At 38.9% G+C, this 27,586-nt stretch overlaps 3 protein-coding genes across 9 annotated transcripts in view; 2 read left to right on the top strand and 1 right to left on the bottom strand.

Moving 5' to 3' along the window:
• Positions 1-13,847, bottom strand: part of smyd3 (SET and MYND domain containing 3) — a 112,454-nt gene extending 98,607 nt beyond the window's left edge. For 5 of the 6 annotated variants that reach the window (XR_009787440.1, XR_009787441.1, XM_061765824.1 and 2 more), the window contains exons 1-5: positions 13,640-13,847; positions 3,994-4,057; positions 3,810-3,917; positions 2,523-2,580; positions 2,288-2,436 (exon numbers count right to left, since the gene is read on the bottom strand). Coding sequence is in view for 4 of the 6 variants with exons in the window: in XM_061765824.1 (XP_061621808.1) it covers positions 2,288-2,436; positions 2,523-2,580; positions 3,810-3,917; positions 3,994-4,057; positions 13,640-13,800 (540 nt within the window). In the remaining 2 variants the exon portion in view is untranslated. The remainder of the gene's footprint in view (positions 1-2,287; positions 2,437-2,522; positions 2,581-3,809; positions 3,918-3,993; positions 4,058-13,639) is intronic. The other variant, XM_061765825.1, reaches the window with a different exon arrangement.
• Positions 13,826-21,219, top strand: LOC133474285 (uncharacterized). 2 transcript variants are annotated; one of them, XM_061765823.1, is made up of 9 exons: positions 13,826-13,844; positions 15,070-15,178; positions 15,254-15,402; positions 15,619-15,764; positions 15,853-16,030; positions 16,597-16,690; positions 16,780-16,858; positions 16,935-17,008; positions 17,754-21,219. In XM_061765823.1, exons 2-9 carry the CDS (start codon positions 15,108-15,110, stop codon positions 19,891-19,893), a joined length of 2,931 nt encoding a protein of 976 aa, XP_061621807.1. In that variant the 5' UTR covers positions 13,826-13,844; positions 15,070-15,107; the 3' UTR covers positions 19,894-21,219. The 2 variants fall into 2 exon arrangements, with proteins under 2 accessions (XP_061621807.1, XP_061621806.1); XM_061765822.1 differs by lacking the exon at positions 13,826-13,844 and adding an exon at positions 14,257-14,480.
• A 1,309-nt stretch (positions 21,220-22,528) lies between these two features.
• On the top strand, positions 22,529-27,141 carry LOC133466183 (interferon regulatory factor 2-like). Its single transcript, XM_061749647.1, has 3 exons — positions 22,529-22,618; positions 24,117-24,216; positions 26,540-27,141. The coding sequence occupies exons 1-3, from the start codon at positions 22,529-22,531 to the stop codon at positions 26,734-26,736; spliced, it is 387 nt and encodes a 128-aa protein (XP_061605631.1). The 3' UTR covers positions 26,737-27,141.
• The last annotated feature ends 445 nt before the right edge of the window (positions 27,142-27,586 follow it).

Here is a 27,586-nt window from a genome sequence, read left to right as displayed (position 1 = left end):
GACTGCTGTCAAACCAACAGGTCTGTGAGCTGTAGTTCTCAAGTTGAACAAAGTTACTTGCCATATAATTAGACATCTGCAGGTATTAAAACTTAAAGATAAAATGTTATTATATACAGTGCTGTGAAAAGGTATTGGACCCCTTCTCAAATTCGTATATTTTCGCATAGTTTCCCCACTTTAATGTTTAAGATCAGCAAACAAATGTAAATATCAGATAACTATAACCCAGGTGAACTTAAAATGCTGTTTTAAATGGTGATTTCATTTCTTAAGGAAAAACAAACTATTCAAAGTTACCTGGCTGTGTGTAAAAAGTAATGACCCCCTGAACCTAATAACTGGTTAGGCCATCCTCAGCAGCAACAACTAAAATCAAGCGTTTTCTATAACTGGCAATGAGTCTTTCACATCTCTGTGGAGATATTTTGGGCCACTCTTCCTCGCAGAATTGTTTGAATTTAGCATAAAATTGAGGGTTTTCGAGGATGAACCGCCTTTTGAAGGTCATGCCACTGCATTTCAATCCGATTAAAGTCTGGACTTTGACTCGGCCACTCTAAAACCTTCCTTTTGTTTTTTAAGCCATTCAGAAGAGGACTTGCTGGTGTGTTTTGGATCGTTATCCTGCTGCAGAACCCAAGTCCACTTCAGCTTGAGGTCACAAACTGATGATTGAACATCCTCCTTCAGGATTTTCTGTTAAAGAGCAAAAGTCATGATTCCATCAATCACAGCTAGTTGTCCGGGTCCTGAAGGAGAAAAGCAGTTTAAGACCATCACACTGCCACCACCATGTTTGACTGTTGGTATGTTCTTTTTCTGAAATGCTGTGCTACATTTATACAAGATGCAACGAGACACACACGTTGCAAAAAGCTCAACTTTCATCTCGTCAGTCCATATAATATTCAAACAAAGGTCTTGGGAATCATTCAGATGTTTTTTTTGCAAAGGTAAGACAAGCGTTTATGTTTTTTTTGGTCAGCAGTGGTTTTGGCATTAGAACTCTGCCCTGTATGCCCTTTTAGCCCAGTCTCTTCCTTATTGTTGTGCCATGACCACTGACCTTAACTGAGGCAAGGGAGGCCTACAGTTTTTTAGAAGTTGTCCTGAGTTCCTTTGTGGCCTCCTGGATGAGTCATTGCTGTTCTCTTAGGTAATATTTGTAGGCTGGCCACTCCTGGGAAGGTTCACCACTGTTCCATGTTTTCTCCATGTGAGGATAATGGCTCTCCCTATGGTTCGCTGGAATCCTAAAGCTTTAGAAATTGTTTTTGTAACCCTTTCCAGACTGATAGATGTCACTTACTTTGTTTCTCGACTGTTCCGGAATTTCTCTGGATCGTGTCATTTTGTTGCAGCTTTTTTTAGATCTTTTGGCCGACTTGACTTTGTCGGGACAGATTCAGTTTAAGTGATTTTTTTGATTGAACAGGTCTGGAGGTAATCAGGCTTGGGTGTGATCAGTGAAAATTACCCCAAAATTGGGATTAGCCACAATTAATCTTTTTTCACACACGGCCAGGTAACTGAATAGTTTTTTTTTCCTTTTTAACTGAAATCACCTTTTTAAAAAAAACATTTTAAGGTCACTTGGGTTATATTTGTCTGATATTTACATTTGTTTGATGATCTTGAACATTAAAGTGGGGAAAGTATGCAAAAATCTAAGAATTTGAGAAGGGGTCTAATACTTTTTCAGGGCACCAATACTTTTTTTATGGCACTTTATGTTTCCAGGTGTTGAACTGCCATATTATGTAGCTTGCGGCAGACTGTTGCCCGTTTCGCCACATTCATGTTAACGTCAGAACACTTTAATTTACCTGGCTGCTTTCAATTAGTACACAAAGCATACAACCATTGTGTTGGGGCAAGTAAAACACAGTCTTGTGTTGATTACAATGCCTGCAGTCATAAAATCTTGGAGGAGTCATGCATGTTAGTCATGCATGTAGACTGAGGTAGAGATGCAATACAGACAAACACGTCCTTGAAATGTGGTTTAAATTCTAGTGAGAACAGACCCCAGGTTGTACTAGGATTACACAGACACACGGGGATCGAATCGTAGATGCAGGGACGATCTTGGACATATGCTGAGGTGCAAGCCAAGCACAGCAGTGGATGCTAAACGTGATAAACAGTTGGCTTGTTGCGGTCTGCGGGTCTTTGTGCACAGAGGCACATCTCTTTGGACTTGTTTAGTGCTTTTTATGAGTTGCTGTGTTTGCAAGATGCACAAAAGCAAACAACTCATTGTATTTGTGTTTCATTGGCCCACCTTTGCTATCAGGTCAAGAGGCTGTCTGCAGGACTCTGGCAGAGTCATCTCCAGGGCGAGTTCAGGCACTTCCTCTTTTAAGTATAACTCCAGCATGGATGCCAGCTGAGATAGACCTTGTTTCTTCTGCTCAGACATGCAGATCAGGTCTGTGTACACACACAACACAGTTGTTTTGTGCTGTATCAAAAGAAACACATACGCACAAAATGGATGTCTTTTAAGGAAAACATACGTGATTCATGTTCGTCTAACGAGTAGAGCTCCTCACTTCTGCTATTTTCAGGATTTAACTAGAAGATACAAGAGTAAGATGTAAAACATTCATTTTGCAGCATCAAATTATTCCAATCTTCAGGACTCAGAAGGATTTCTTGTTATACCGATAGGCCATTTGAGTCTTCTTCTGTTGAAGTCCAAACATGACTGCAATAAAGCTACTAACACAGGAGAAATGAACTACCAACTAAATAAAAATCATTACCTCTGATTGAGAGTTATCCATCTCTTAGGGAAGTCCATTAAAACCAAACAAACTATTAACAGAAAATAAACAGTCTACCTGGTAAAACCAAAAAGCTTTTCCAAAAATTACAGTCTGTCCAAATCCTAAGACTGGCTATAATTGCGACTTCAACCTAAGTACAACACACCAAGAATTTTGAAAATCGGCTGAGGTTTTGTGGGTTTTTTTGGGAGGGAGGGGGGGGGGGGGGGGGGGGGGGGGGGGGCAATGCCTTTTTGGGGAACCTTTTCGGCTGATCTTGCCTATAGAAAAATCTGGTCAAAAAATGCCTTCAGATTAGAGTAAAACATTATAATGTCATTATTTCTCATCATAACTCCTCGCCCCTTTCGTTTCATCTGCTACTCGGGGAACCCCTTTTCCAATCGGCTGACAAATTGCAGTTAAAAGTATCCACCGATAAGTTCGTACGGGCCGATATTTCGAGTCGACTTCTCAAAATTACTAAAATTATTATACTATAAATTACAAAAATTACTTACCTGAAAACTAAATAAAACTTAAATAATGCAATTGAACATTATTTGTGAGAAGAGAGTAGTGTTGGTAGTAGAATAGGTCATGTACTTTAGTTATCAATGGTTTTTCTTTTTCTTCTTGCGTTAATTTGCTATGAAGGATTTTAGAGGTTTTAGAAGTGCCCATTCATTTATTTATTTTTTTTTTTTATTCCAAAAAGTGGGCGGCCAATCGTCACGTTGCTTCTAGTTATCAATAAGTTTACCTTACACTACAGAAGAATTATGCCATTTATTGGGGTGAAACAAGATTTTTACACTTGAACAGCAATGACCAGATAATATTTCTTAATTTTAATTGCTGTGTTTTGTAAATGTGCATATTGACTGAACGAGAAACCTAGCGAAAATCATGGCGAGTTGCAATCATGGAAACCAACCAGCGTCGATTTATCTACTCCCCAAACTGTAGTGACAAACAGTGTCATAATTTGAAAGACTAATCGTGAGGGGAAAATAAAAGATTCCAAAAGCATACCAAGGCAAAAATTAGTCTTGCAGCCAGTCGGACGGAGTCAGTAGGAATTCTGGGAAGGATGATCCGCAGACATTTGCACTCCTTCTTATGGTCAGCCCATCCTTGTTTCTGTATGGTAGAATAATTTCAACAAAAAAGATTCGGAAGAAAACATACTCATACAGTATACACTACAGTATTATACCTGGCATGTGATGTTGCAGTAGCGAGCCATCTTGCACTGGGAGCACCGCAGCAATGTCTCACGCCTGCACACAAGAAACAGACATCCTACAGTAATTATAGTCAAGTAAGATTCTACTAAGATGAGTACAGCGCTCAAAATAAACAAGTCAATAGTAAAGGTAATCAGTTATTATATGTCTAAAATCTGTGATTATAGACATCCCATTGGTTGTATACACAAACTGTACATTTGGGTGTCACTCATTTTCATCTTAGGCCACATCGTATTTAAGTTTTGTCTCAGATAGCTGTTATGAAAATCATATTAAGCTATATTCATATAAACACCTCATTATATTATTAAGTAAACAGAACTGCCCCTGCATTTTATTGCTATCATATATAGTTTAACAAAAAAATCAGTCATGGGAAATAGTGACAACCAATCATCCATCCATCCATCCATTTTCTGAGCCGCTTCTCCTCACTAGGGTCGCGGGCGTGCTGGAGCCTATCATCGGGCAGGAGGCGGGGTACACCCTGAACTGGTTGCCAGCCAATCGCAGGCCACATACAAACAAACAACCATTCGCACTCACATTCACACCTACGGGCAATTTTGAGTCTTCAATTCATGCATGTTTTTGGGATGTGGGAGGAAACCGGAGTGGCTGGAGAAAACCCACGCAGGCACGGGGAGAACATGCAAACTCCACCACAGGCGGGGCCGGGGATTGAAACCCGCTCCTCAGAACTGTGAGGCTGACGCTCTAACCAGTCGGCCACCGTGCCGCCACAACCAATTATATTAATCATTTTTAACAGATAGACAGTATAGAGGCGAATAAAAAAAATGGTCTTAACTTTATTTGATTGTACCTAAAGTACATGTTTTTGAAAAGTCATAAATACAGCACATGGGCTAAACGACAATATAATATGAAGAAAAAAAAATCTTCATTCTTGCATGCCAACATTAGCCATACAACTTCAGCATTCCCTCTGTGGGCCTATCGGTGTGGGACTCAACTCGAGTGCTGTATTTGGCTCCAAGAGTCTATGAAAAGGAACCAAAACAACACCATTTTCTGCCCCTCAGAGTGTCACTTATCACCATCCTTCACCCCCCGCCCCCCATTCCAATCTCAAATTTATAGGCCTATGCTGGGCTGAAGGTTATTGAAAACATAGCTATTCTTGTCAAACTGAGATGGAGCAGAAACTTGAGAAGCCACCCACGGTTTAAAAAACCCACGGCGGCAACGTGAGACACAAGGCAATAATAACAACAGATAGCGAGCTGAGACAGACCCAAACTCAGCTGCGCTCTGCTCGGCTTCAGCAGAACCCCTCACTTAAGTTACACACTTTACGTCTAGTCACATCACAAGCCGGCAGCGGCGGCAGGAAATTCCACCATCTTTAACACAAACAGGAAGACTGATGTTGATCACAACATTTTGGGGGGAAATGTTTCAGCCAACACTATAGACCACGTAGGAAACGAACCACCTATGGAATAATAAATTGACAAATATGTAATACTAAAGCCAGCTCTCCCCTCAGAGAATGGTGTTACCCTATTGACTGTCATGTTGCTGTGAGGTAAATGTGTTGTGTCTGCAGGAATCGACACCACTGTGAGAACAAAAAAAAAAACGAGCAGGTGTCACTCGGAAGACATTTAATAAGGAAAATCAATTCCTCTTTCATGTTAAACATGATTAACAGGAGATAAAGGTGTAACCGAGCAACCAAGTCAGAAATGGAATTTATAGTTATTCTGTAAATTAATGTTTGCAATTAGCTTTAGTCATTTACCTCCAAATTTATAATTCAAATACAGAAATAATGAAATAATTGGGAGGAAAGCAATGCATTTTACATACACATACAATACATTTTATTATTTCATTTTTCATTCATTAAAGTTTTTTATATAGATAACAGACATATATACATACGTGTACAACTGTTCATTAAGCTGCAGTAATAGTAGTTTTTCCCCAGAGGATGAAGAATACATTGTCGCTGTCGGACGGAAACCCTAAATGTCCAAATACTTTCAATTTCATATTTTTTCACATATCGATACGATTGGTATGACCGCACGATGTCTGTTGTTTTTGTGCATTATTTATTAACCAATTTAAAGTGTTAAGAATAGCTTGAAAACAAATCTGTTAACCCTCTTAGATACCTGAACTGTCAAAGTGTCGTAACCCCGGGAGCCCTGCGACATTATATCGCCTCAAGATTGAAAGTCTGGAAGTTTTTTCTAGGTTGGGTTAAATACATATGAGTAAGCTTGTCTTGTTAAAAACTGTATAGCTGTAATACTTCAGTGCAGAAGGTAGAGTTTCAGGCACAAAGGTAATATTAATTTCCACCTATTAAATAGCTTAGCTTGCCGTTTTACAGTATTATGTCCCCCTAATTGGTTGTATTTAATGTTACAGTGAACAGTAAACTGTTAACCTTTTACACTTGTATGACAGTGAAATCCCCAAAGTTACTGAAAACTTTGACTTTACAGTTAGTTTTCATAGTATAACAATGGAGCCTATTGGTCAAATTTGTTGAATTTAATAGAAAATCTGAAGAAATTGGAGGCTGACCAGCATTCAGGAATGCTTTGTGTTTGTTTGTATAAATAAGGACAACCTAATCAATAACAGAAGGAAAAATATAGAAGAAGATAGAAGAAGAAAATAACACCGAAATAAACTCTGTTGGACTGCTTCAACTTGCTGATGAGCATATATATGTCACTTCATATTTCCACACAGAGCCCGTTATCATTTTCAACGTGGTGCGTCTCTCATCTTCGGCCATTTTCCTTTATTACACTCCCTCTCAACATTCTCTCTTTTAATCTTCATCTTTCCCTCACGTCAACGCCCTCCTTCCTCCCCCTCCTGCTGCCTTCTTCAGCTGCCTTATGAAGGGATGTCTTGTGGATGGCAGATCCGAGGTTGGAACACTGGCACAGTATGAAAACTCATGAATAACATTAGAAGGCTTTCATTACCAACATTGAATTTTAAAGGACACTATCACCCTGCCTCAGTCTTCAATTGTTCAATCTGTACAGCGAAACAATTAGTAGTGTTTTGATTGCAATTTGATTTTATTTTTTTATAAATAGCAGGGCTTTGAGAAATTAAGGGGCGCTGAAAGAAAGCACGAGAAAACAAATGCAATGGACATTGGGTTTCAGGATTAATATGTAAGTGCCTAAAAAGTGTGCACTTAACGACAGTGTTTTTTTTTTTTTTAAAGTGTATCAGATGCCTAATTAGGCCTACCTCAGCATGTCTCTGCGTGTGTGTGTTTTGTGTGCGCTGCATGGTAATTAATTTCCCAAGAGTATCGAGCACAGTGCTGTGAGACTAACTTCTGTGCATGCGTGTGTTTTAGATTATTAATTTGTAGGGTCTTCTTTTCTGAGCTGTCCGATTGTGCCTGAGTGGATTTTTTCATTTGCAGGCCAATTAGCTAGCGCGCCATGCTTCGACTTTCACTCACACGACAGCCATATAATACATGCTAATTATAAACAAATATAACTAATTAATTGTACGTGCTTGTGGACCAACACCAATCATGCTGTTACTGGCTGTTTAACTGATTAAAATTCAGCAACAATAGTAAAGTTTGGACTCCAAATATTGGTTGACAATAAATGCATGCACACAAAGTGAACACTTTAGTGAGATGAAGTCAGAGCACAATTTCTGCCCTGATACCATGGAATCTCAAATGTGGAACACAATCTGTTCCGGAAGCAGGTTTACCTCAGATTCGGTAACTTCTCAAACATTTAATTTTGCATGAATAAAGGAAACTGAATTAATCCAAGATCCAACTGCCGCCATCATGAAACCTTTATGAACTGTACATGCCAACTTTAAGGAACATTTTAACATGAACTATAATAAGTGTTAAATAAAGTTAACCTTTGTATAGTAAAAGCTCATGAACCTTAAGTGAAATAAAAAAAAAAACCTCATAGACTTTGAAGATAAGCTAACTTCATGAATTGCAAGATTCTTAACTGTCAATGAAGTGTAACAAGAAGTTTGTCATTTTTGTCTTTACATAGTGTTGAAATTTGGAGGCTTCACTCTAATGTGAATGGATTCTGGATCTGGTCTTGACTCACTAGCAGGCAAAGACAAGATAACCAGCAGCAAAACACACAAACTAGCAGACAGGTTGACAGGATGGAGCTAATTTGTTCCAAAGCTCTTTAAACTTTCAAAATTGTTGTGTCTGCCCATATGATGACAATAAAGACTTTTTATTCTTATAACACAAACACACCATTATTATTCACTGACGTAAAATGCCAAACAGCTCAGCGAGACAATTATCCAACACGACTGCCATCTACAGTAGTGCCGTTTGTGAGGCTGTGTGTGTGTGTGTGTGTGTGTGTGTGCACTGTTCGGTGAAGAAAAAGACGCCAGTTGTGTGGCATTGAGTGTGATCTCAAAGCCCTTTACTGAGTTTTTAATGGCTGTTTGGAGGATGATTCACTAACACCTGAGGGGATTCATATGGGGTTATCATGACATGAGGACATCCTAATACAAATGCACATGCACACACACAAATAAAAATAAATTCAAAAGAAAATTTCTTAACCCTTTCCTGTGTGTTTGTTTTGCATGTTTTGCAAAAACATGTTTTGTTTTATTCAACTAAAGTCAGTCAGTCATAAATATTGGGACATTGGCACAGTTCTCATCTTTTTGTCTCTAAACACCACCACAATGGATTTGTAATGAAACAAACAATGTGTCGTAACTGCAGACTTCCAGCTTTAATTTGAGAGTATTCACAACTGCGTAGTTTTGTTGCTTTGAATATTACAGTATTATTGCACGTGACCTGACCCACCTCGATAAATGGACCTTTGATTTGTTTGCGGCCCTATAGCATTTGTATTTGAAGGCCCCTGCTTTAAACCATAACTATACCACAAACTGTGATCCTTAATAATAAATGTCTTACATATTATTTGATTTTGAAAAAAAAATGCACAAGAAGTGCGCAGCATGTACATGTGGCAAAGACTCTCCATTACTTCCATAACCAACTAAACTTATCTCCTCCAGGACCGCGACAAGGGGTTCACAGTACTGCTATGCAATGTGTGCGCGCATGTGTGCGCATGTGTCTCTCAAACTGCAGGAGGCAAGAACAGTTGTGAAAAGTGGAGGACAAACAATATGCATGAAGAATAAGGCTTTGTGTGAGACAGAGTAGAGAAAGGGAAAGGTACATGCGAATGACGGACAGATGAGTGGGAGGAATGAGGAGCAAATGCAGCTAAAGAGCAAGGGAAGCCAGACGAAGCAGATGGGAGAATAAATCGAGACGAAGCGACGAGGGACGGAGGTGTGGGCGGGGGGGTGGAAGGAGAAGCGCTAACTTGCATGTTTTCCCTCTTCTGATCTTTTCCTGCAAGCTAGCTGACCGTGTGCATCTAAAGCAGCAATCTGTATGCTTCATGTAGCACTGGATCGACACACACTCAGACAGTGAGGGGAAGCAGAGGGAATGCGTAAGCGGAATCCACAAAATTGAATGCAGAAAATGTTGTATAGTATTGAATGGTTCCTTCTTTGTATTAGAAATATAGACAAATGCTGCAAGTGGTAATGCTACGGCAATATAATTCACTGGAGCTGGCAGGCAGCTGGTGTAAGTGCTGCATTGCTGCATTATCATTCCTGCGCCTGGCTTTGTAACATGTGCCTAAAAAAAAAAACTGCTTTATGGTTGCCAGTAGGCTTTACACGATCAGGATTTTTGGGGCCAATCACCGATCAACGAGTTTAAAAAAAACGATAACCGATCCGATCACAAGACGGAGCAATGTGTCCATTTAAATTACCTTATCCTTTACTGTGGCTGTCCCTCACGTTAATAATATCGAGCCTTTATAGTCGAGCGCAACCCTTGCGCGCAGTTTTGAAAATGTACTGCAGTTCACCTCCAAGTCGGGGGTGTCGCTACGGCTGGTATTGGCTAGGACACCATAGGGTAGTGTTTCCTCAGCATTTTTTTGGGCCATTTCCAGTAGCCGTTTTTCTTTTCCTTTCAGTAACAAGGAACAAAGCAACAACAATGGCGACCGTGGAACAGTGTCTGCTAGAACAAATGGACCTAGATGACCAGATGATACATTTAATCCATCCATTTTCTGAGCCGCTTCTCCTCACTAGGGTCGCGGGCGTGCTGGAGCCTATCCCAGCTATCATCGGGCAGGAGGCGGGGTACACCCTGAACTGTTTGCCAGCCAATCGCAGGGCACATACAAACAAACAACCATTCGCACTCACAGTCACACCTACGGGCAATTTTGAGTTGTCAATTAACCTACCATGCATGTTTTTGGGATGTGGGAGGAAACCGGAGTGCCCGGAGAAAACCCACGCAAGCACGGGGAGAACATGCAAACACCACACAGGCGGGGCCGGGGATTGAACCCCGGTCTTCAGAACTGTGAGGCAGACGCTCTAACCAGTCGGCTACCGTGCCGATACGTTTAATTATGCTGCAAAATCAATCGAGAAGGCGGCGGTGTAGATGGTATGGAGAACCAAGGGGCACGCCGAGTACGTCATCACAGCATGTGACTAAAACAGACCAATTATGAGAGATGATCTCTGCGGCGTTCTACGCGCAGCAACAATTTTTTCTGTGTGCGCATCAAGCTACGCAGACGGGCCGCGCGGGCCAATTCGTCGGTCACGTGATGCAATGCGGCCGTTGTCGGCCGCGCAAGCGCAGGAGTATAAAGAGGCCTCAATCAGTCAGGTCAAACCAACATGACAGAACTAATGGGTGCTAACTTAGTGTAATTAAATTAGTTTATTGTAATTAAATTACTTTTATGTAATTAAATTACTTCACCCACACCGAAACTTTAGAGCATGATTCGACAACTGGCATGTTTAATACAGGCCAAAAATGTGACCCTTCATTTAAAAAAAATAATTCAATTTAATTCTGATGAATTCCTGAATTTTTTGGTTAAAGGTTTGCTGAACCGGTACCATTTAGTTGGGCGAAGTAATCACTATAAATGCACAGATTATTTTGAGGGGAAATTTACATTTTCATTTTGTGGCATTTTCTGGTTCCAAGCATTGCATTGTTTTGACCAGTTCAATAGGTAACACCAAAAATTGTTGTCACGTGGGAATCGAACCCACTCCTACAGAGTAAACTACAACCTAAGCTTTATTTTCTCCCTCTACAACATTTGGTCAATCACAGTGGAAAAATGTTGCCTTGACTTCAATATTTGACAAATCACAGCGAAGACAGAGTACCTTGCAGGTAATAGTAAATAATAATAAAAGTATATATCGTAAATAATTGCAAATATTTTTCATTATTGTATAATGTAAATTGTTTGTTTTTAATTATTTCCATTTACCGGTAAATATTTTATATACAGTTGAGTTTTATATACAGATTCATGAATAAACTTTGTTACGTGTATTCTTGTCATTTTTACGCAAAAGAGACTAATAATTATTCATTGGCTAATAGATTAGCCAATCTATAAATAACATTACATAGAAAAAAATGGAGAAATGTTCAAAACACTTTCTTCATGTCATGCATTAGCCCAGTTTCCTGTTTGTTTTTTTAATCCATCCTCAAAGGCAGTTAATTATCTTTGCGTTCAGGCTACATTTTAGCTCCAATGAAGGGCACACCTGACAGCCCAGGGTCACTAAAGGTCACTAAATGTGGAAGCTACTGTCTGTCCTCATAGTGGCGGTGACTTGAGATTTCTGCAGACACGAGTTTGAATCCCACCTGAGTTTACCTACATTTGGAAAACTACAAGGGACCACCTAGTTGCGCTTGAATTGTGATAGAAACACGAAAACATTTTCCTTTTTCTTTCTTTTTCCTTTTCTGTCTTTTTTTCTTCCCCAACTTTGATGGTTTTGTGTTTAAGTGACAAAGACCCCTGGGAAACTGGTTTAATCGGACCCCCAATCAAAAGTTTTACATATGCTTTTTGTGGTGTGTATCGTTCTCCAGTGTGTTTGTGTGTATTTGGAGTGCTCCAAAGAGACACTGACTGAAATATTTGTGTCAATTGGTGTCACTGATAGACTTCAACTTAATCAATTATATTTAGCTGGTTGATTAAATATTACTTTCCATGTCAATGCTGAAGCACCTCCGCCTCCCAATTCTGTGGTTCGGGATTCGAATTTCAGCTTTGGCGTTCCTGTGTGGAGTTTACAGGTTCTTCCCATGTTTTGTGGTTTTTGTCTGGGTATTCCTGCTTCCTCCCACATTCCAAAAAATGCATGTTAATTAGACTCTAAACTAGCGTCCACACTGTACTGAAGACAATTTACCATTAATAGCACGTTATATTGACCTTTGGAATTGGACCAATCACACTCAGAAATTTTTCCTCTTTATTCCCTAGATTATCACTCCCCATCACTCTGATCAAAGCTCTAATAGTTGTTTGATGACCTCAGGCTCTTACAGTTCTGCCAGTGTGTGCGTGTGTTTCGTTTCTAGTATTCATCACTCATTACTTCACATTCAAGCCTTTGAGGCCTGTAATTAACTAGAGCTTTGATGCCCCCACACTTCAAACTGCACAATTCCTGTACGCAGACGCAGATGAGACACAGTCACACAAATATTTGTGCAGATCATGATGTCATTCTGTGAGGTTAATGATGGTGTAATGAAAACAGGACAACACACACTTCACTTCTATAAAGCCAATCCTTGCCTTCAGCTGTGTGTGTTTGTTCCTGCTACAGTTGTTTGGTGACAGCAGCGCAAGTTTGCACATCACTCACTAATATTAAATAAATGGAGGACTCGGCCTTGACAGGTTGCCAAATGTGCTTGCCAAAAATTGTGAGGTTTTTTTTCTTTATGTCTGTGTAGATTGTCAGTCATCCAGGTCATAGTAATCCGCAAAGGTTGAATTGACGCAACTGACTGTTTTTGTTTGTTGACTTGGTTGTTGATTTCTTGTTTTTTTCTAAAACGAAGAAAAAAAAAAACATCATCTGCTATTAAGCTAACAAAATTATCTATCTTTGGTCATCTATCTATGCTAGTAATGTATAGTGACAGGCAGAGCAATTAAATACTCTTCCACGAGATGGCAGAAGGTACATTTAACCTGCGTATACACCTGTCGCCATTCATACAACAGTTGTTAGTAAACTGAGACGAAATCATGATTATTTCAATATATATACACTTTTTTTGTGACACTTGTTTGAACATGTGCCGTGAAATTATTACAGATTTTTTCTTGTTATTTTTAAAAATATATATATATACGTATAAATTGCCTTTATACAACAACAACAATAATAACAATAATAATTTACTTTATTTTACTTTACTCAATCCAAAAGCCAGCTCCAACAACCGAAGCGCCTGAGTGTCTTCGAATGATGAGTGAGGACATGGCGCCATCAAGAGGCCACAAGCTGGCAGAATCAGGAAGTGACCGCAGGTAGACTGCTAATAAAAACTCACCGCACAAGCTGGCTATAATAATAATAACTACCGCACTACAGTAGTTGTTTTTTACCGTTCGGACATGTGAGCTGCTATCATAGACGACAATGAACGTCTCTTACCTCGCGAAGCAGCGATGGCAGACATCTTTGGCCACTTTTGTCGACACACAGCTCGCCAGCGGCTCGGAAGAGAAGAGCAACTTCCCGCTTTTGATTGCTGTCGTCGCTCGCAGGCCATTCCCTTTGCCCGGACTCACGAACCGCTCAAACATGGACGCCATGACACGTTTGGAAGCCCGCGCGAGCAGAGACGACGTATGTTGACGTGCGTACGCGCCCTACGTCATGATGTCATCAGCATGCCATTTCCCCTCTGCCCGCAAATGAACGTGTTGAATGGTTACTATGAGACTAGTTCAATAAAGTGTCATAATAATTTAAAAAATAATCATAAATTACACACGATATTTTGTTATTGTGCATTTTATTTTTATATGAGCAAAAAGAAGTACGATGCAGTTTCTACATTACTGCACGTCACGCTACAACCCTAAAAGTAGACTTTTTTCTTTTTATTATGTTATTATTATTATTATTTTTAATGTGGTAACAATAATTTTGATATGCAAATCCCACAAGTTTATCGAGCCCAACGGTTAACGTTACAGTGGTTTGATGTAGTTCAATGTAGTTCAGAGGAAATGGGAGTGTCACTTCACTGGAATCAACGCACGCTTTCCAGTACGCTTTCCCAAATGAGGAAGTCTGCTCTCGGGAGGTTATGGACAGTCCCGCAGGACATATACTTGTAGTCAAGTTTAAAGTGTTTTGCTCGCACGACGTCGCACTTGACTGCTGGGATTAAAAGAGAAGCAACTCCCTGTTTTTGTGAGGATGTTTGTCATCCCTGTCATTGTGGTTGTTGTTGTAGGAAACATCGCCACTTCAGTAGCTCTCTCTGGTACGTACATGACGATATAACTTAATATGGAAGATAGTACATGCAGTCTACATGTGACAATGTATTTACAAAGATATAACATGTAAACTACTGCCTCGTGCTGACAATATAATATGAAAATAGACGAACACATGTACAGTATTGCCTTATGTTGGGAACATAACATGTAGTCAAACTGTAACATGTACTGCCTCATGTGGATAACATGTAAAATTCATTGGTCTCGAACTCGCGGCTCGAGGGCCAGTTGAGGCTCACGGAACGATATTTTGTAGCCGCACTTTCTTTTTTTTTTGTCGAGTCGTTGCCCTGGACGTTTATTTATTTATTTATTTATTTTTAAATCACTGATAAGCTACCACCGCTCAGGCTCATGACAGCTTTCAGCGGTGTTTGTTGACAAGTTAGGCTAAGTGAATTAGCAACGTTAGTCATTTGGCTGAAATGTAATTCTGAAGTGACACCAAGTGGAAGGAAAATATATCCTGCCACCCAGCCCCAGTTAGTTGCACGTGTAGTAAATAGAGCGTAGTATGCTAATTGTGTGTCTATGCTATAACCTGCTTTTATTGTCAATCTATTGCAACAGGAGTGAATCTCGATTGCACCAACGACTATGAGTATCTGATGTCTTGTCACTTTGATGCTCCAAACTGCACTGACTACAATGTGACTTTGTGGAGCCTTGATGGTTATGGGTGAGTCCTGCAGGCTCTGCCCAAAAATGAATAATAATTAGCTAATGATGATTCGTTTTATTTTTTCATGCACAGTGAGCGCTACTGTCTTCCCGTGCAGTGTGTGAGTGGAAAATGCTGCTGCTCCATCCGTATGATTTTCATATTGGACAACAATCACATGGCATTCGTTCGGAGAGGTGGCGAATATGTTGAGTCCAAAAACATAAGTGTGAAACACAGCTGTGAGTTCAACACGTCACAAACCGTCTTTCTCCTGTCATTATTGGTACCATTCTGTGATGGCGTCACACACACAAAAAAAGAATGTGCAGTTAATCTTTTATCTGAAGTCTCGCAAGATTTGGTAACATGCTGATGATTTAACTCTAAAGTTTTCCTTTCGAAGCATATATTTTTTTCTTGTTCTCCCCTGAAATCTCCTCACTGTTCCCCTGCAGTCAAACCCCAAACCCCAACCGTCTTCTCGGTGAATGAGACCAACGGGAATTTTCAAGTCATTTGGAGGACAAACATCCGCAAACCCTTGATAAGAGAAATAATAATCACAAATCTGACTTACCGCAACAAAGGAGATACAAAGGAGGTCAAGAGAAGTACTCCTTTGCTCACTTTATATTGTCCTTAGACGTTGAAAAAATAAAATATTTTGACATTGTTTTCACTTCTGCCAGGTGACCGAAGTAGTCAAAGCACCACAAGTGGAGACGCCACTGTGTTCCCCGTGTGTTTCCACTGAAATACTTGGTGCGCACTTGGAGCCAAGTACAACCTATGTCGTCACAGTGCAAAGCTTCTTGCCTTGGAAGAGCCCACCGAGTGACCGCAGCAAGGAGTACGAATTTACAACTCGTAAGTTTTGACCCGCTTTGGATAATGTCAAAGTCCAACCTAAGCGCTATCATCAAGTTGAGAAAATTAAGGACTGAAACTACCAGCATACTCTGGTGCAACTTTAATGCTCAGTTCAGTTTGATCAAAACCAGACTATCGAGGCACTTTTAATTTCATGATATCGCGAATATTGTTACATCCCTAATTGCCTACCTACATGTGTTGCCGCACCGTTTCTGTTTAATCATCCGTTGCTTAAAGTGTTACAACGCCGTCTATAAAGTTTTTTTTTTTATATAGTGTGTCAGTGTGCGACACTGCTGCTTGTTAAGATCTGAGTTGAGTTCACTGCCACCATACAGCATTCATATCTCAAATTTCTGTTGACAAAGTCAAAGGGAAAAATCACCCCGACGACGGCTCGCATCTCAAAAAACTTGTGACTCAAGTCACTCTTATTTCAATGCACCACTGTGGTTATGTTGAATTACTTTTAATAAAGAACTCAGTGGGAGGGGAAACTATTTTAATGTTCCAGTATGAAAAGGAAACACAATTAACACAGTACCTTTTAACTTTAACAGCAGCGTCCCGTGAGAGCCTCTTACTGACCCTCATAATTAGCCTCAGTCTCCTCGCCATCACAATCAGCAGCGTGGCATACGTCAGCTATGTGAAGTAAGTCACAAAGCCTTTCATTTTATTGTTTTCACTATAATATACACTGCAAAGTTTGTGTGTTCATGCTTTTCGTCCTTTGACTGTAGGTGTAGAACCAAGTATTGGGACTCAGTCAGCGACTATCAAAATTCCAAACTTCTTGACATAAATCCGAGTGAAGTAGAGGTGTGTCTTCATTAAGTTTCATTTTGAAGAGTCAAAAAGTTGATGCAGTACTGTGTAATTGTTTTCCTTACGGCAGGTTTTGAAGCCTATGCCGCTCATCATCTCATCGATCTATGTTGAGACCCTCACCCCAGATGACCAGAAACCATGGTTAGTGACAAAATATTTATTTAAGATTTTACAAACACTTATTTGTGCCGGATATCATTCAAAAAACTGAAAAGGGTTCTTGGTTTAACATGGTAAAAATACCTCAGAAAGTTACAAGAACAATCTAGCATTGTGACCCGTAGAGCGATGACAAGAAAACTCTCTGTACTCTGGTTGTTCTTGCAACTTTGGACTCGTCCCGTCAGGGGTCACCACAGCGAGTCACTCGCGTGATTTGTGTGGCACAGGTTTTACACCAGATTCCCTGAGGCAATCCGCCTATTTTTGTATACAGGCTTAGGCTGCAGTGTAAAATCAGGATATATATATATATATATATATATATATTTTAATATTTTTTTACATAATTTCTGATCCATACAAATTGTGTTTGTCCTGGTCATTCCATGACAGTGAGGTTAGGTTGTGTAGTCGGTACATCTTGATGCACTGGCGGCATAAGGAAACCAACAAAGGTTGCAGTTAATCCAGGCCCAACGTGTGCGTGTATACAGTATATTGTGACTCAGGAAGATTGTATGATTTGAATTATGACATGATTAACCCAAGTAATCAACTTGCTAGAAATCTAGTGTGGACTTGATTTGACTTCATTTTTTGCCACAATAACTTAGGACTTGTTTCAAACCTAAAGGTTAAGACTTGCACAACTATGACTACTCATACCTCTGATTTCTTATATAATTGTTGAGGGCATTTCTAGTAACTGGTCATTCTGTTGCAGGTCAAAAGATTCCCTAATTAACAGCAGTACTGAGAGTCTCCTTCAAAGTAGTGGAACCAGTAGCGGCCCACCTTCTCTCAGTTACGCTTGTACAGAAGCTGCAGACATCATTGCAGGCGTCCAAGGGGCACTCAGCAAAGCCTTAATGAACATCATCCCGGTATCAGCTTCAACAGACCATCTGCTAAAAGACTCCAACAAACCCACCAGTGCCTTGTTCACTCATCCCAGTCCCTGCAATAGCGAGCAACATTCGGAATTGGAAAATACAGTTACATACTCCTTTATCAGGCCTAGCTGTCCAGTACAGGTAATAGCTGACCCTTTAAAGAGTCATGCCCAGCCTGAAATGCCATGCGACTACAGTTACCAAGAAACAGGTGGCGTGTCAACTTGCGACAAGCGAGGATCAGCTTGTGAAGAAAACATGTTCCCAACCTTGGTCTCTTCCGACACACTGACTGCCACGTCTCACCAGCGGTGCAGCAGAGATTCTGGGAGGTTTTCAAATGGTGAAAACTCAGATGCGTCACTCAGCTGCAGCAACACAAGCCTGTCTGGAGATGTTGAATCCAGAGTGGCAGCAGAATACGAGCATTGTCAAGAGATGTTTAGTGGGGCTTGTGACAAAGGGGAGGATGCCACCAAGGAGAGTGAAGGTCACATCTGCATCCCTGCAAGCTTACAAGGCACCTTTCCAGTGGATGATAACTACCAACCCTTCCAGGGTTTAAGAGAACTCTCTGATAATCAATTTGACGAGCAGAAAAGTGACAAAAAAGCCCCGCACAAGGTTTTAGAAAATTCCTTAGAAGATGCCACTAAAGGCAATAACTACATACCTGCAAGCTCAAACCACAGTTTTCCAATTGATGACAGCTACCAAGCATTTCAGGGTTTCAGGGACCTCTCTGAATGTCAGTTTGAAGAGCAGAAAAGTGTTAAGAAACTAGACCTGGACAATGTTTTAGACATTTCCTCAGAAGATGCCACTAACGGCGATAACTACGTACCTGCAAACTCAAACCGCAGTCTTCTGATGGCTGACAGCTACGAAGTTTTACAGGGTTTAAAGGAACTCTCAGATGAGAAGTTTGGAGTGCTGAAAAGTGTTAAAAAACGAGACCTGGACAATGTTTTCGAAAAATCCTTGGAAGATTTCACTGAAGGTAAAAGCTCAAACTACAGTTGTCTGGTTGATGACAACTACGAAGCATTTAAAGGTTTAGGGGAGCTCTCTGATTGTCAACTGGAAGAGCAGAAAAGTGGTAAAAAAGTATCAGACAAGGTTTTAGAAAATTCCTTAGAAAATACCACTCAAGGTGATAGCTGCGTACCTGCAAACTCAAACCGCAGTCTTCTGATGGCTGACAGCTACGAAGTTTTACAGGGTTTAAAGGAACTCTCAGATGAGAAGTTTGGAGTGCTGAAAAGTGTTAAAAAACGAGACCTGGACAATGTTTTCGAAAAATCCTTGGAAGATTTCACTGAAGGTAAAAGCTCAAACTACAGTTGTCTGGTTGATAACAACTACAAAGCAGTTCAAGGTTTAAGGGAGCTCTCTGATAATCAGTTTGGAGAGCAGAACAGTGGCAACAAAGAAGACTTAGAGAAGGTTTTAGAAAATCACTTTGAAGATGCCACTAAAGGTGATAACTGTGTACGTGCAAGCTCAGACCGCTGTCTTAGGGTGGCTGACAGCAAAGAAGCGTTTCAGGGTTTAAGGGAGCTCTCTGATAGTCAATTTGGACAGCAGAACAGTGGCAAGAACGAAGACTTGGAGAAGACTTTCGAAAATTCCTTTGAAGTTGCTTGTAAAGGTTATACCAGCATCCCTGCAAGCTCAAACCCCAGTGTTCCTGTAGATGATAACTACCAAGCCTTTCAAGGTTTAAGGAAGCACTTTGATAATCAGGTTGGAGAGCCAAAAAGTGGTGAAAAAGAGAACCTGGGCAAGGACGTAGAAAACCCATTCGACGATGCCGCTAAAGCTGATAATTACACCTGCGTCCTTGTAAACGTACTAAACAGTCTTCCAGTCGATGACAACGACCAAATGTTTCCGTGTTTGAAGAAGCAGATGAACATTAAGTTTGCAAACCACAGAAGTGGTGTGAAAGAAGAATTGGAAAATGTTTGAGAGAAATCCTTTGACGATGCAACTAAAAGCTATCCCTGCTTGCCTTCAAGCTTAAACCACTGTCTTCCGGTTAATGTTAGCTACTAAAGGTTTTAGGATATTCAGAAGCAGTCTGATCATCAGGTTGGAGTGCTAAAAACTGGTGAAAATAAGGACCAGGTACGTTTTTAGAGACTGCATTAAAAGATGCCAGTCTAGGTGATGCAGGCTGCACCTGCGTTCCTATAAGCTTACAAGATATTCTCCAGGTGGATGACAACTACCAAGTGTTTTGGGATTTAAGGAAACAGCCTGATATAATTGCTTGCAGGCCAGAGAAGTGACCTGACCGAAGAAGACTGAAAAGCTGTCGGAAAATTCCTGAGGAGACACCGCTAAAGACGAAAACTGCGCACCTGAAATCATACAAGACAGTCTTCCTGTGGAGGACCACTACAAAGATTTTCATTCTATATCGAAGCAGTCTGATATCAAGTTTGCAGAAGAGACATGTCAAGAAAAAAAAAGACTTGGAGAAGGCTTTTGAAACTTCATTACCAATAACCCCTCAGGCCCAGTAGCGCCGGTGTCGACCGAACATGTTCATTGTTGTCGAGTGTCGTGTAGTCCCTGAGGCCCAAATACCTTTTTTTCCAATGGACTCTACTCGCCTTCCAAATCAAATTATTACTGAGAGTTGCTACAAAATTATATAGCTTGGAACTAATGCATTTAGTATCTCATCTGAAAAGCTCTTGTGCATTTCTAGCTTTGTACAGTATGTTTGCATTCACAACTACCTGAACCGCTTTTGATAAAAGTTCGTTGACTGCTGTATTATCACACATGAAAACATTTAGAGGATCTGGAACGTGATGTTTGTCAACAGGTTTACTTTACAGTCCTTCTTATTCAGTCATGAATGTCCTAGTATCGATTGAAAGGCACTATATAAGTTATTATTATTAGAAACATGGCATTGAAATGTTGTGACGCGTGACTCAGTAGAGTGCAGAGCTCGTTACCAAGAATATATAAACAATCCTGGTTCTGCACTAAAATGAGATGGGTTCTTCCTTCACCCATGAGCCACGTGTCCTTGTGGAACTCAGTTGAGTACTTTCTGCATAAATCTGTTCACTAATTGTCAATGAAACGATAACCACTTAAAAGATTAGACAGTTTTCTTGTCATGATCAGTTGTTGTCCATTGCTCTCGCTGTGTTGTTTGGTTATGGACTAGTCCCGATCAACATGTCATTAAAAATATTTATTTGCTAATAATGATGTTGATATTTTTTGTACAGTACAAAATTGCCAATAAAGCACACGTGACAATTGGGAGAAAAATGATGTTTCTAGTTTCCAGGGAGGGGGTTGGAAAAAAACGATACTACTAGATGGTTGTTTGTCTATAAGTGACCTGCGATTCACAGGCGACCAGTCCAGAGTGTACCCTGCTTCTTGCCCAAAGTCGGCTGGGATAGGCTCCAGCTCACCCACCACTCTAATGAGGACAAGCGCTATAGAAAATGGGTAGATAAGATACAGTTGATGGTAATTTAATTCCTAAACACACATTCTATTCAATGCTTATTCTGGCACCTTATATTACAAATCTAACATGTAATGCATCTCCTGGTTAAGTCTCTGAAATTTGTAACATATTTCACATCGCAACTAAGTGAACAGTCAGCTACGAGCCACGCCTCATCCACAATCACTGTTGTGCAATTGCTTTCTTATTTCTTCGCTGAAATACAGGCATCGGGTCCATGGAAATACATTAATAATGGAAACATGTCAGTAGGTGAATCATCTTAGTTTGTGATTGAAATTCAACAGAACTTATTATTACTGGGGTTCCTATGGATGAGGTGTAAAGGAGCAATGAACAATTGTTGGAGACTTCATTGTCTTCATTCATCTGTAGAATCTAATGATCCAATACTAGAACTGTATGAAAAATTCTTTACCAAGATAATAATAATTAGTTTTTATTGTCGCAGCCCAAAAGGTAGGAATTCATAATGTTTATTATACATTAATATGACTTAATGTGAACCTTGAACATGCTTTTAAAGTCTGGACAGATGGTAGCAGTTGATGTGTGACGCTCAAGTGATGATGTACGACTTCCTGTAACTTAAGGCTGGCCGATTAATCGATTTTAGTGATTAATACGATTTTTTTTTTAAATAAATTTTGTTTTAGTGTGTTCCAAAGTTCAAAGTGCATCCCCACTCATGTGCACTGCTTAAAACAGGGAGCACCAATATATTGTCGATGAGCACTATATTCTAAAAATCAACACTTGTTTGGAATAATGTCATTGTCATTTACTTTTTCTACAAATAGATTAAAATCAAAAGTCTGATTTTTGTGTAAAAAAAAATAAAAAAAAATCTGACTTTCTATTGTAAGGCCTAAAAGCCCTGCCCTGCGTGTAACTGGAGGAGACAGTTAAGTGGTGAGGATGCCTGCGAGAGACAAATGCCTCCGATTGGCTCATTAGAAGAGAACCGAACCGGAACCTTTATTTTACTAGCCTCTCAAAAATGACTATGGCTGACGACATCTATAGCTCATATTGTACATACATTGAAGACCCAGCCATCACACACACACCTCAACACAGCTAAAGCTTGCACTGAACATGCAACCAGCAGGCCGTCTGAGGCTGAGGACGTGGCTGGAGGAGCAGATCGAGTCTGGGAAGTACCCGGGAGTCTGCTGGCTCGACAAGGTAGACCATATTCATAAGTCATACACAATACTCAAACTGGGCCAAAGCATTAGGTGCACCTGCACAATCGAAATGAGATCCAATATAGAAGAATTCAGCCTTCGTAAAGAGACTAAAGATTAGTTGTAATTGAACACTAATTGCACTGCGTCATACTAAGATGTGTTTCTAATATTTTGACCCTCTCATCTAACATTAGAAATAGCATGGACACATAAATAACACAAATCAGTGCATATCTGAATGGATTTTTAATACAGCCTATTTAATAGATCTCATTTGATTGTGCAGTACCTAATAAATTGATCAGCAAATATACAGTATTGTGCAAAATTATAGCGTCTTGATTTAATGACCCTTTCCATAAGTCATTTGGTCAATGGACATCAGTAAATAATAGGGCATTATACAAGGGGGAAAATAGATTAAAATGAAATAAGTCACAATTTTACAGGAATAAAGTGCAATACTAATGTATATTGACAGTTGAAGTCATGAAAAAAGTCATAAATTTGCAATAAAACCTTACAAGAATGAAGTCATATAGTTTTTAAAAAATGAAGTCATTATTATCATGAATTAGGTAAGTATAATTTTAACATTATGAGGAAGTTGGCGTGTTCAATTAAGAAAGTTGAAGTCATAATTGTACAGCAATATAGTCATCGTTTTCCAAGAAAAGGCTGTCATTTTCCAGAAATAAACATATATTGTCATTTTTCATCAGCCTAAAAACATATTTTCCAGTCTTTTTTGACTAACTGATACCAAATCAATAAAAAAATTCCAATGTACTTACAAAAAGTTTTTACTTGTTTTTTGAAAACAAAATACGACTTAGGCAACTACGCTTTTAAGCTAAGTTTGATGAAAAAAGAATAGCCATAAATGTATGACAAACAAACACCTCATTTTACATATTATGAGAATAAAGTCATGTTTTCTGGGAAGTTCTAGATTTACTTGAATAAAATCTTTACACTACATCAAAAATTCATAATTTTATGAGAAATAAGTTTTCATATTACAAGTAAAAAAAAGTCCTCCATTTCCAAGAAAATCGTAATGAGGAAAACGTCGTAGTGTCACATACACATTTTATATTATGAGACTAATATTACAAGAATAATACCATAATATTACCAAACAATTCATCAATTAATCTGAATAAAGTCAATGTTATGAGAAGACAAGTCGCAATATCACATGAAAAAAAGTCATATCACATTATTCCTCAATTGTAAGGAGAGGACGCAATGAATATTGATGTATGAAGTATAGATTGGGGTTTTTTTCAGATTTTTTTATTTATTTATTTTTTTTAACTGTATTTTCTGGATGTATTCAAATTAAGACAGACAATTGAGTTTTTATGATGATTTTCGAAAACAACAAATGTGAAGCAATATACACAAAGTGGTATTATGTTACACATATAGATCCATAATAGCAGTGTTACATGATTACGATGTTTTTGTCCTTGTTTATATACCTCCAGTCAGAGAGAGTTTTCCAGATCCCGTGGAAACACGCAGCTCGTCACGGCTGGAGTATCGACCGAGACGCCACTCTCTTCAGGAGCTGGGCCATGCACACTGGTATGTCACATGTTCAATTATCCATCTTAAATGAAAAGGTAGAAGTCAAAAACCTTGAGACTAAAAGCATAAAGCAATTCATCAATCTTATTATTTCCTGAAACTTAATCCTTCATCTTTGAACCCACTGAAATGAATTGAAATGCAAGTAGAACAAAAAATTATTCTAATGACAAATAAGTCATCTTTACGGGAATAATGTCTTTACGTGAAAAAAGCTGCAATTATATTATATTATGAGAAAAAAAGTCCTAGATTTTCAAGAATAAAAGCTTGGTGACATTACATTAAAGTCGAACATTTACATGAGATAAGTTGTAATATTACATGAAATAAATATATAAATTATTATAAAATATATAAATAATTGTAATACTATGAGCAAAAGCAATAATTTTTCTTGGTAATTGTACTTGTTTTACAGGAAGAACATCCTGGTATACACGGGAAAAAACTGGTTTTATTATTATGGAAAAAGTCCCAATTATGCAAGAATAAAATCAACAATCGTCATAAAATGAGGGGGGGAAGGCCAAGTGAGAATATGCATAATAATACAAGGCATATTATGAGACTAAAGTCATATTATGAAACAGGTAATCATTGATTTCCGTGCCGCTTATCATCACTAGGGTCGCGGGCGCACTGCAGCCGATCCCAGCTATCCCTGGGTGAGAGGCAGGGTAGAACTACGAGGCAGACGTGCTAACCAGTTTTCCACCGTGCTGCCACATTGAATTACATTTTAAACAAATTCCAGTGACAGTGCCTGCGTGGGTTTTCTCTGTGCTCTGTGATTTGAACCCGGGTCCTCAGAACTGTGAGGCAGATGTGCTTACCAGTTGGTCACCGTGCCGCCACATGTAATCATGTTCTGAGAATAAAATCTAAACATTACGAGATTAAGTAATTTGACTATCTTGGAGCTATAGTATTTTATTAAAGGTGTCATGATACAATATTAAAGTTGTATATCATGAAAAAGTTACAATTTTACAAGACAATTATTACATGTGAAAAAGTCCTAATTTACAAGAATAAAGTTTAAGAGCACAGACACCAGCTGTAGGAATCTTGACATCCGCTTAAAATACTTACTTTTCTCATAAAAGTACAAGATTATAACTATTTTTTGTTCTTTTTTTGAGGGGGTACTTTTTGGAAATGTTGCCTCCCTTTGCGAGCATACATAACTATTGTATTTGTCTAATGTTGTGAGCAGCGTGTGGAGGAAAAGGATCTGTCACGCTTTGCTCATGTGCCTTAGGCTGCATCACCAAAGGCAGCTCAAGCTTCGGTCGCCGTCAAATGAAGGCGATCAGATTGCACCGTGAACTCGAATGGCCTCACTAGACAAAACATTAGGTACACCTGCACAGTCTAATGAATGCTGGCTGTATCTGTAAGAGGACAATTGTGAGTTTTGATTGTGAAGCCGTACCTAATGAAGTCTCTGGTGAGTGGATAACTCGGGGTTGGGAAAACTAAAGTGCTCAAGGGCCACATTTGACTTTTAAAATGGACACCTGAGCTAGGTCTCTTCTTTTTCTTTATTACTTTGACCGCTACATTCTGCATAGTACTATGTGTACTGTAGTAATACTAATATATAATACTACCAGTATACTACTGCAATTTGTCTTGGTTTGACAAAGACTCTGTTTCACCAATTTAATGTCACAACTAGTAACGTTTGACCCCATTTCACCAATCAAACAGAGTCAGGCTGTCACATTACCATAAACACACACACACAGACACACACACACACACACACACAGAGTCTCTGCAGCCCCACACAGATGAAAGCAACATTTTCAAACAACGGTGTGAATTTGCATAGATTTTTGTTTATTTGAATTTCATGCTTTGATAAATGAAGTCATAAGTGACGCACCACTACTCGAGTCGTTGATTTTTTTTCACTCACACTACAAGACCACTTTTTACTTTTACTTGAGTCACATTATCCTAAAGTAACAGTACTCTTACTTGAGTAACATTTTGGGCTACTCTACCCACCTGCATGTATGTAAAACGTTTATTATTATTATTATTATTATTATTTATATATGTATTTTCTTATTTACAAAATATAAATTAACCAAATATTTAATGGCAGAAATGATTTTTTTTTTTTTAAATGAACAGAAAAATGGAGAAAGAAAACAGCTAAATTAGTTCAACAGGACGTTTGACAATGTAAATGCTTAGTGGGCTGGATTAAAGAACGAAGGGGGCGCCAAGGGCCATACTTTGCACAACTCTGGGATCACTTAAATTGAGCCCAAACCAAAACCAAACAGGATACGTTTTACTTCAGGTCGATACCGTCCAGGCCAACATAACGCAGACCCAAAGACGTGGAAGGCCAACTTCCGCTGTGCCCTCAACTCTCTCCCCGACGTACGTGAGCTGCACGAGCGCAGCAACAAGAGGGGCAGCAATGCCTACAGAGTCTACAAGATGCTTCCCGCCGCGCACCCACGCAACAGAGGTGACCGCAACAAACATACCTAATACATACAATGCATATAAAAAAAATGCCTACACACACCTGTCGAACCATAACATTTTCCCGCATGAAAAAGATACATGAAAAAATAATAGGACCAAAAAAGATTCATAGAAAATAACAAAATAAGCCAAAATTTACTTGACAAAATGTTCAACATCTTAGATGAAAATTTATATAAATATTGCAAAACAATACCAAACAAATATAGAAAAATACCAAAATGTTACAACAAAAATATGAGACAAAATGTTAAAAATATTAGACCAATTTTTTTAAATATTAGAAATTAAGACAATAATACTACCAACTATTACATGAAAATACATAAATACTAGAAAATAATACGAAGTATTAGGTGAAAAAATTATAAGCATATTAGAAAATAATACAAATGTTGGGAAAGAAATACTACAATGGTGGTCAATAAGACAAAATATTAGACAAAAATATTAGGTGAAAAATACACAAATATTAGAAAACAATACCAAAAGACTAACTTAAAAAATACAAAAACATACAACAAAAATATTAGGGGAAAATATCAAACATTAGAAAATAACCAAAATATTAGAATCTTTTATTTTTTTTTTAAGTTTGGAAATAAGACAAAAATACTGCACAAAAATATAAAAACAAATTAAAAAAATACACCACTAGTAGAAAAAAATACACAACTGTTAGACAACTATTCAGAAAGATTAGCCACAAAACTAAAAAATTTAATTAAATGGAAAATAAATTAAAAATGCACAAGATGAAAATGCACAAAAAGACAAAATATTAGAAAAAAAGAGTTCTATTTTCAGGAGTTCCTATGCTAACAAAAATTAGATTCACCTTCCCGGTAAAATG

Source organism: Phyllopteryx taeniolatus, chromosome 2, assembly GCF_024500385.1.
Source record: "Phyllopteryx taeniolatus isolate TA_2022b chromosome 2, UOR_Ptae_1.2, whole genome shotgun sequence".
Taxonomy (NCBI): Eukaryota; Metazoa; Chordata; class Actinopteri; order Syngnathiformes; family Syngnathidae; genus Phyllopteryx; species Phyllopteryx taeniolatus.
This window is presented reverse-complemented; position numbering and strand designations above follow the sequence as displayed.

Bases quoted from the DNA above. Each gene is read 5' to 3' on its own strand.
- LOC133474285 (XM_061765822.1), top strand. From the start codon at position 14,414: ATGTTTGTCATCCCTGTCATTGTGGTTGTTGTTGTAGGAAACATCGCC. The intron at 16,859-16,934 runs GTGTGTCTTCAT...TCCTTACGGCAG, and splicing joins TAAATCCGAGTGAAGTAGAG to GTTTTGAAGCCTATGCCGCT. The intron at 17,009-17,753 runs GTTAGTGACAAA...ATTCTGTTGCAG, and splicing joins CCAGATGACCAGAAACCATG to GTCAAAAGATTCCCTAATTA.
- LOC133466183 (XM_061749647.1), top strand. From the start codon at position 22,529: ATGCAACCAGCAGGCCGTCTGAGGCTGAGGACGTGGCTGGAGGAGCAG. The intron at 22,619-24,116 runs GTAGACCATATT...ATATACCTCCAG, and splicing joins GAGTCTGCTGGCTCGACAAG to TCAGAGAGAGTTTTCCAGAT. The intron at 24,217-26,539 runs GTATGTCACATG...GTTTTACTTCAG, and splicing joins GAGCTGGGCCATGCACACTG to GTCGATACCGTCCAGGCCAA.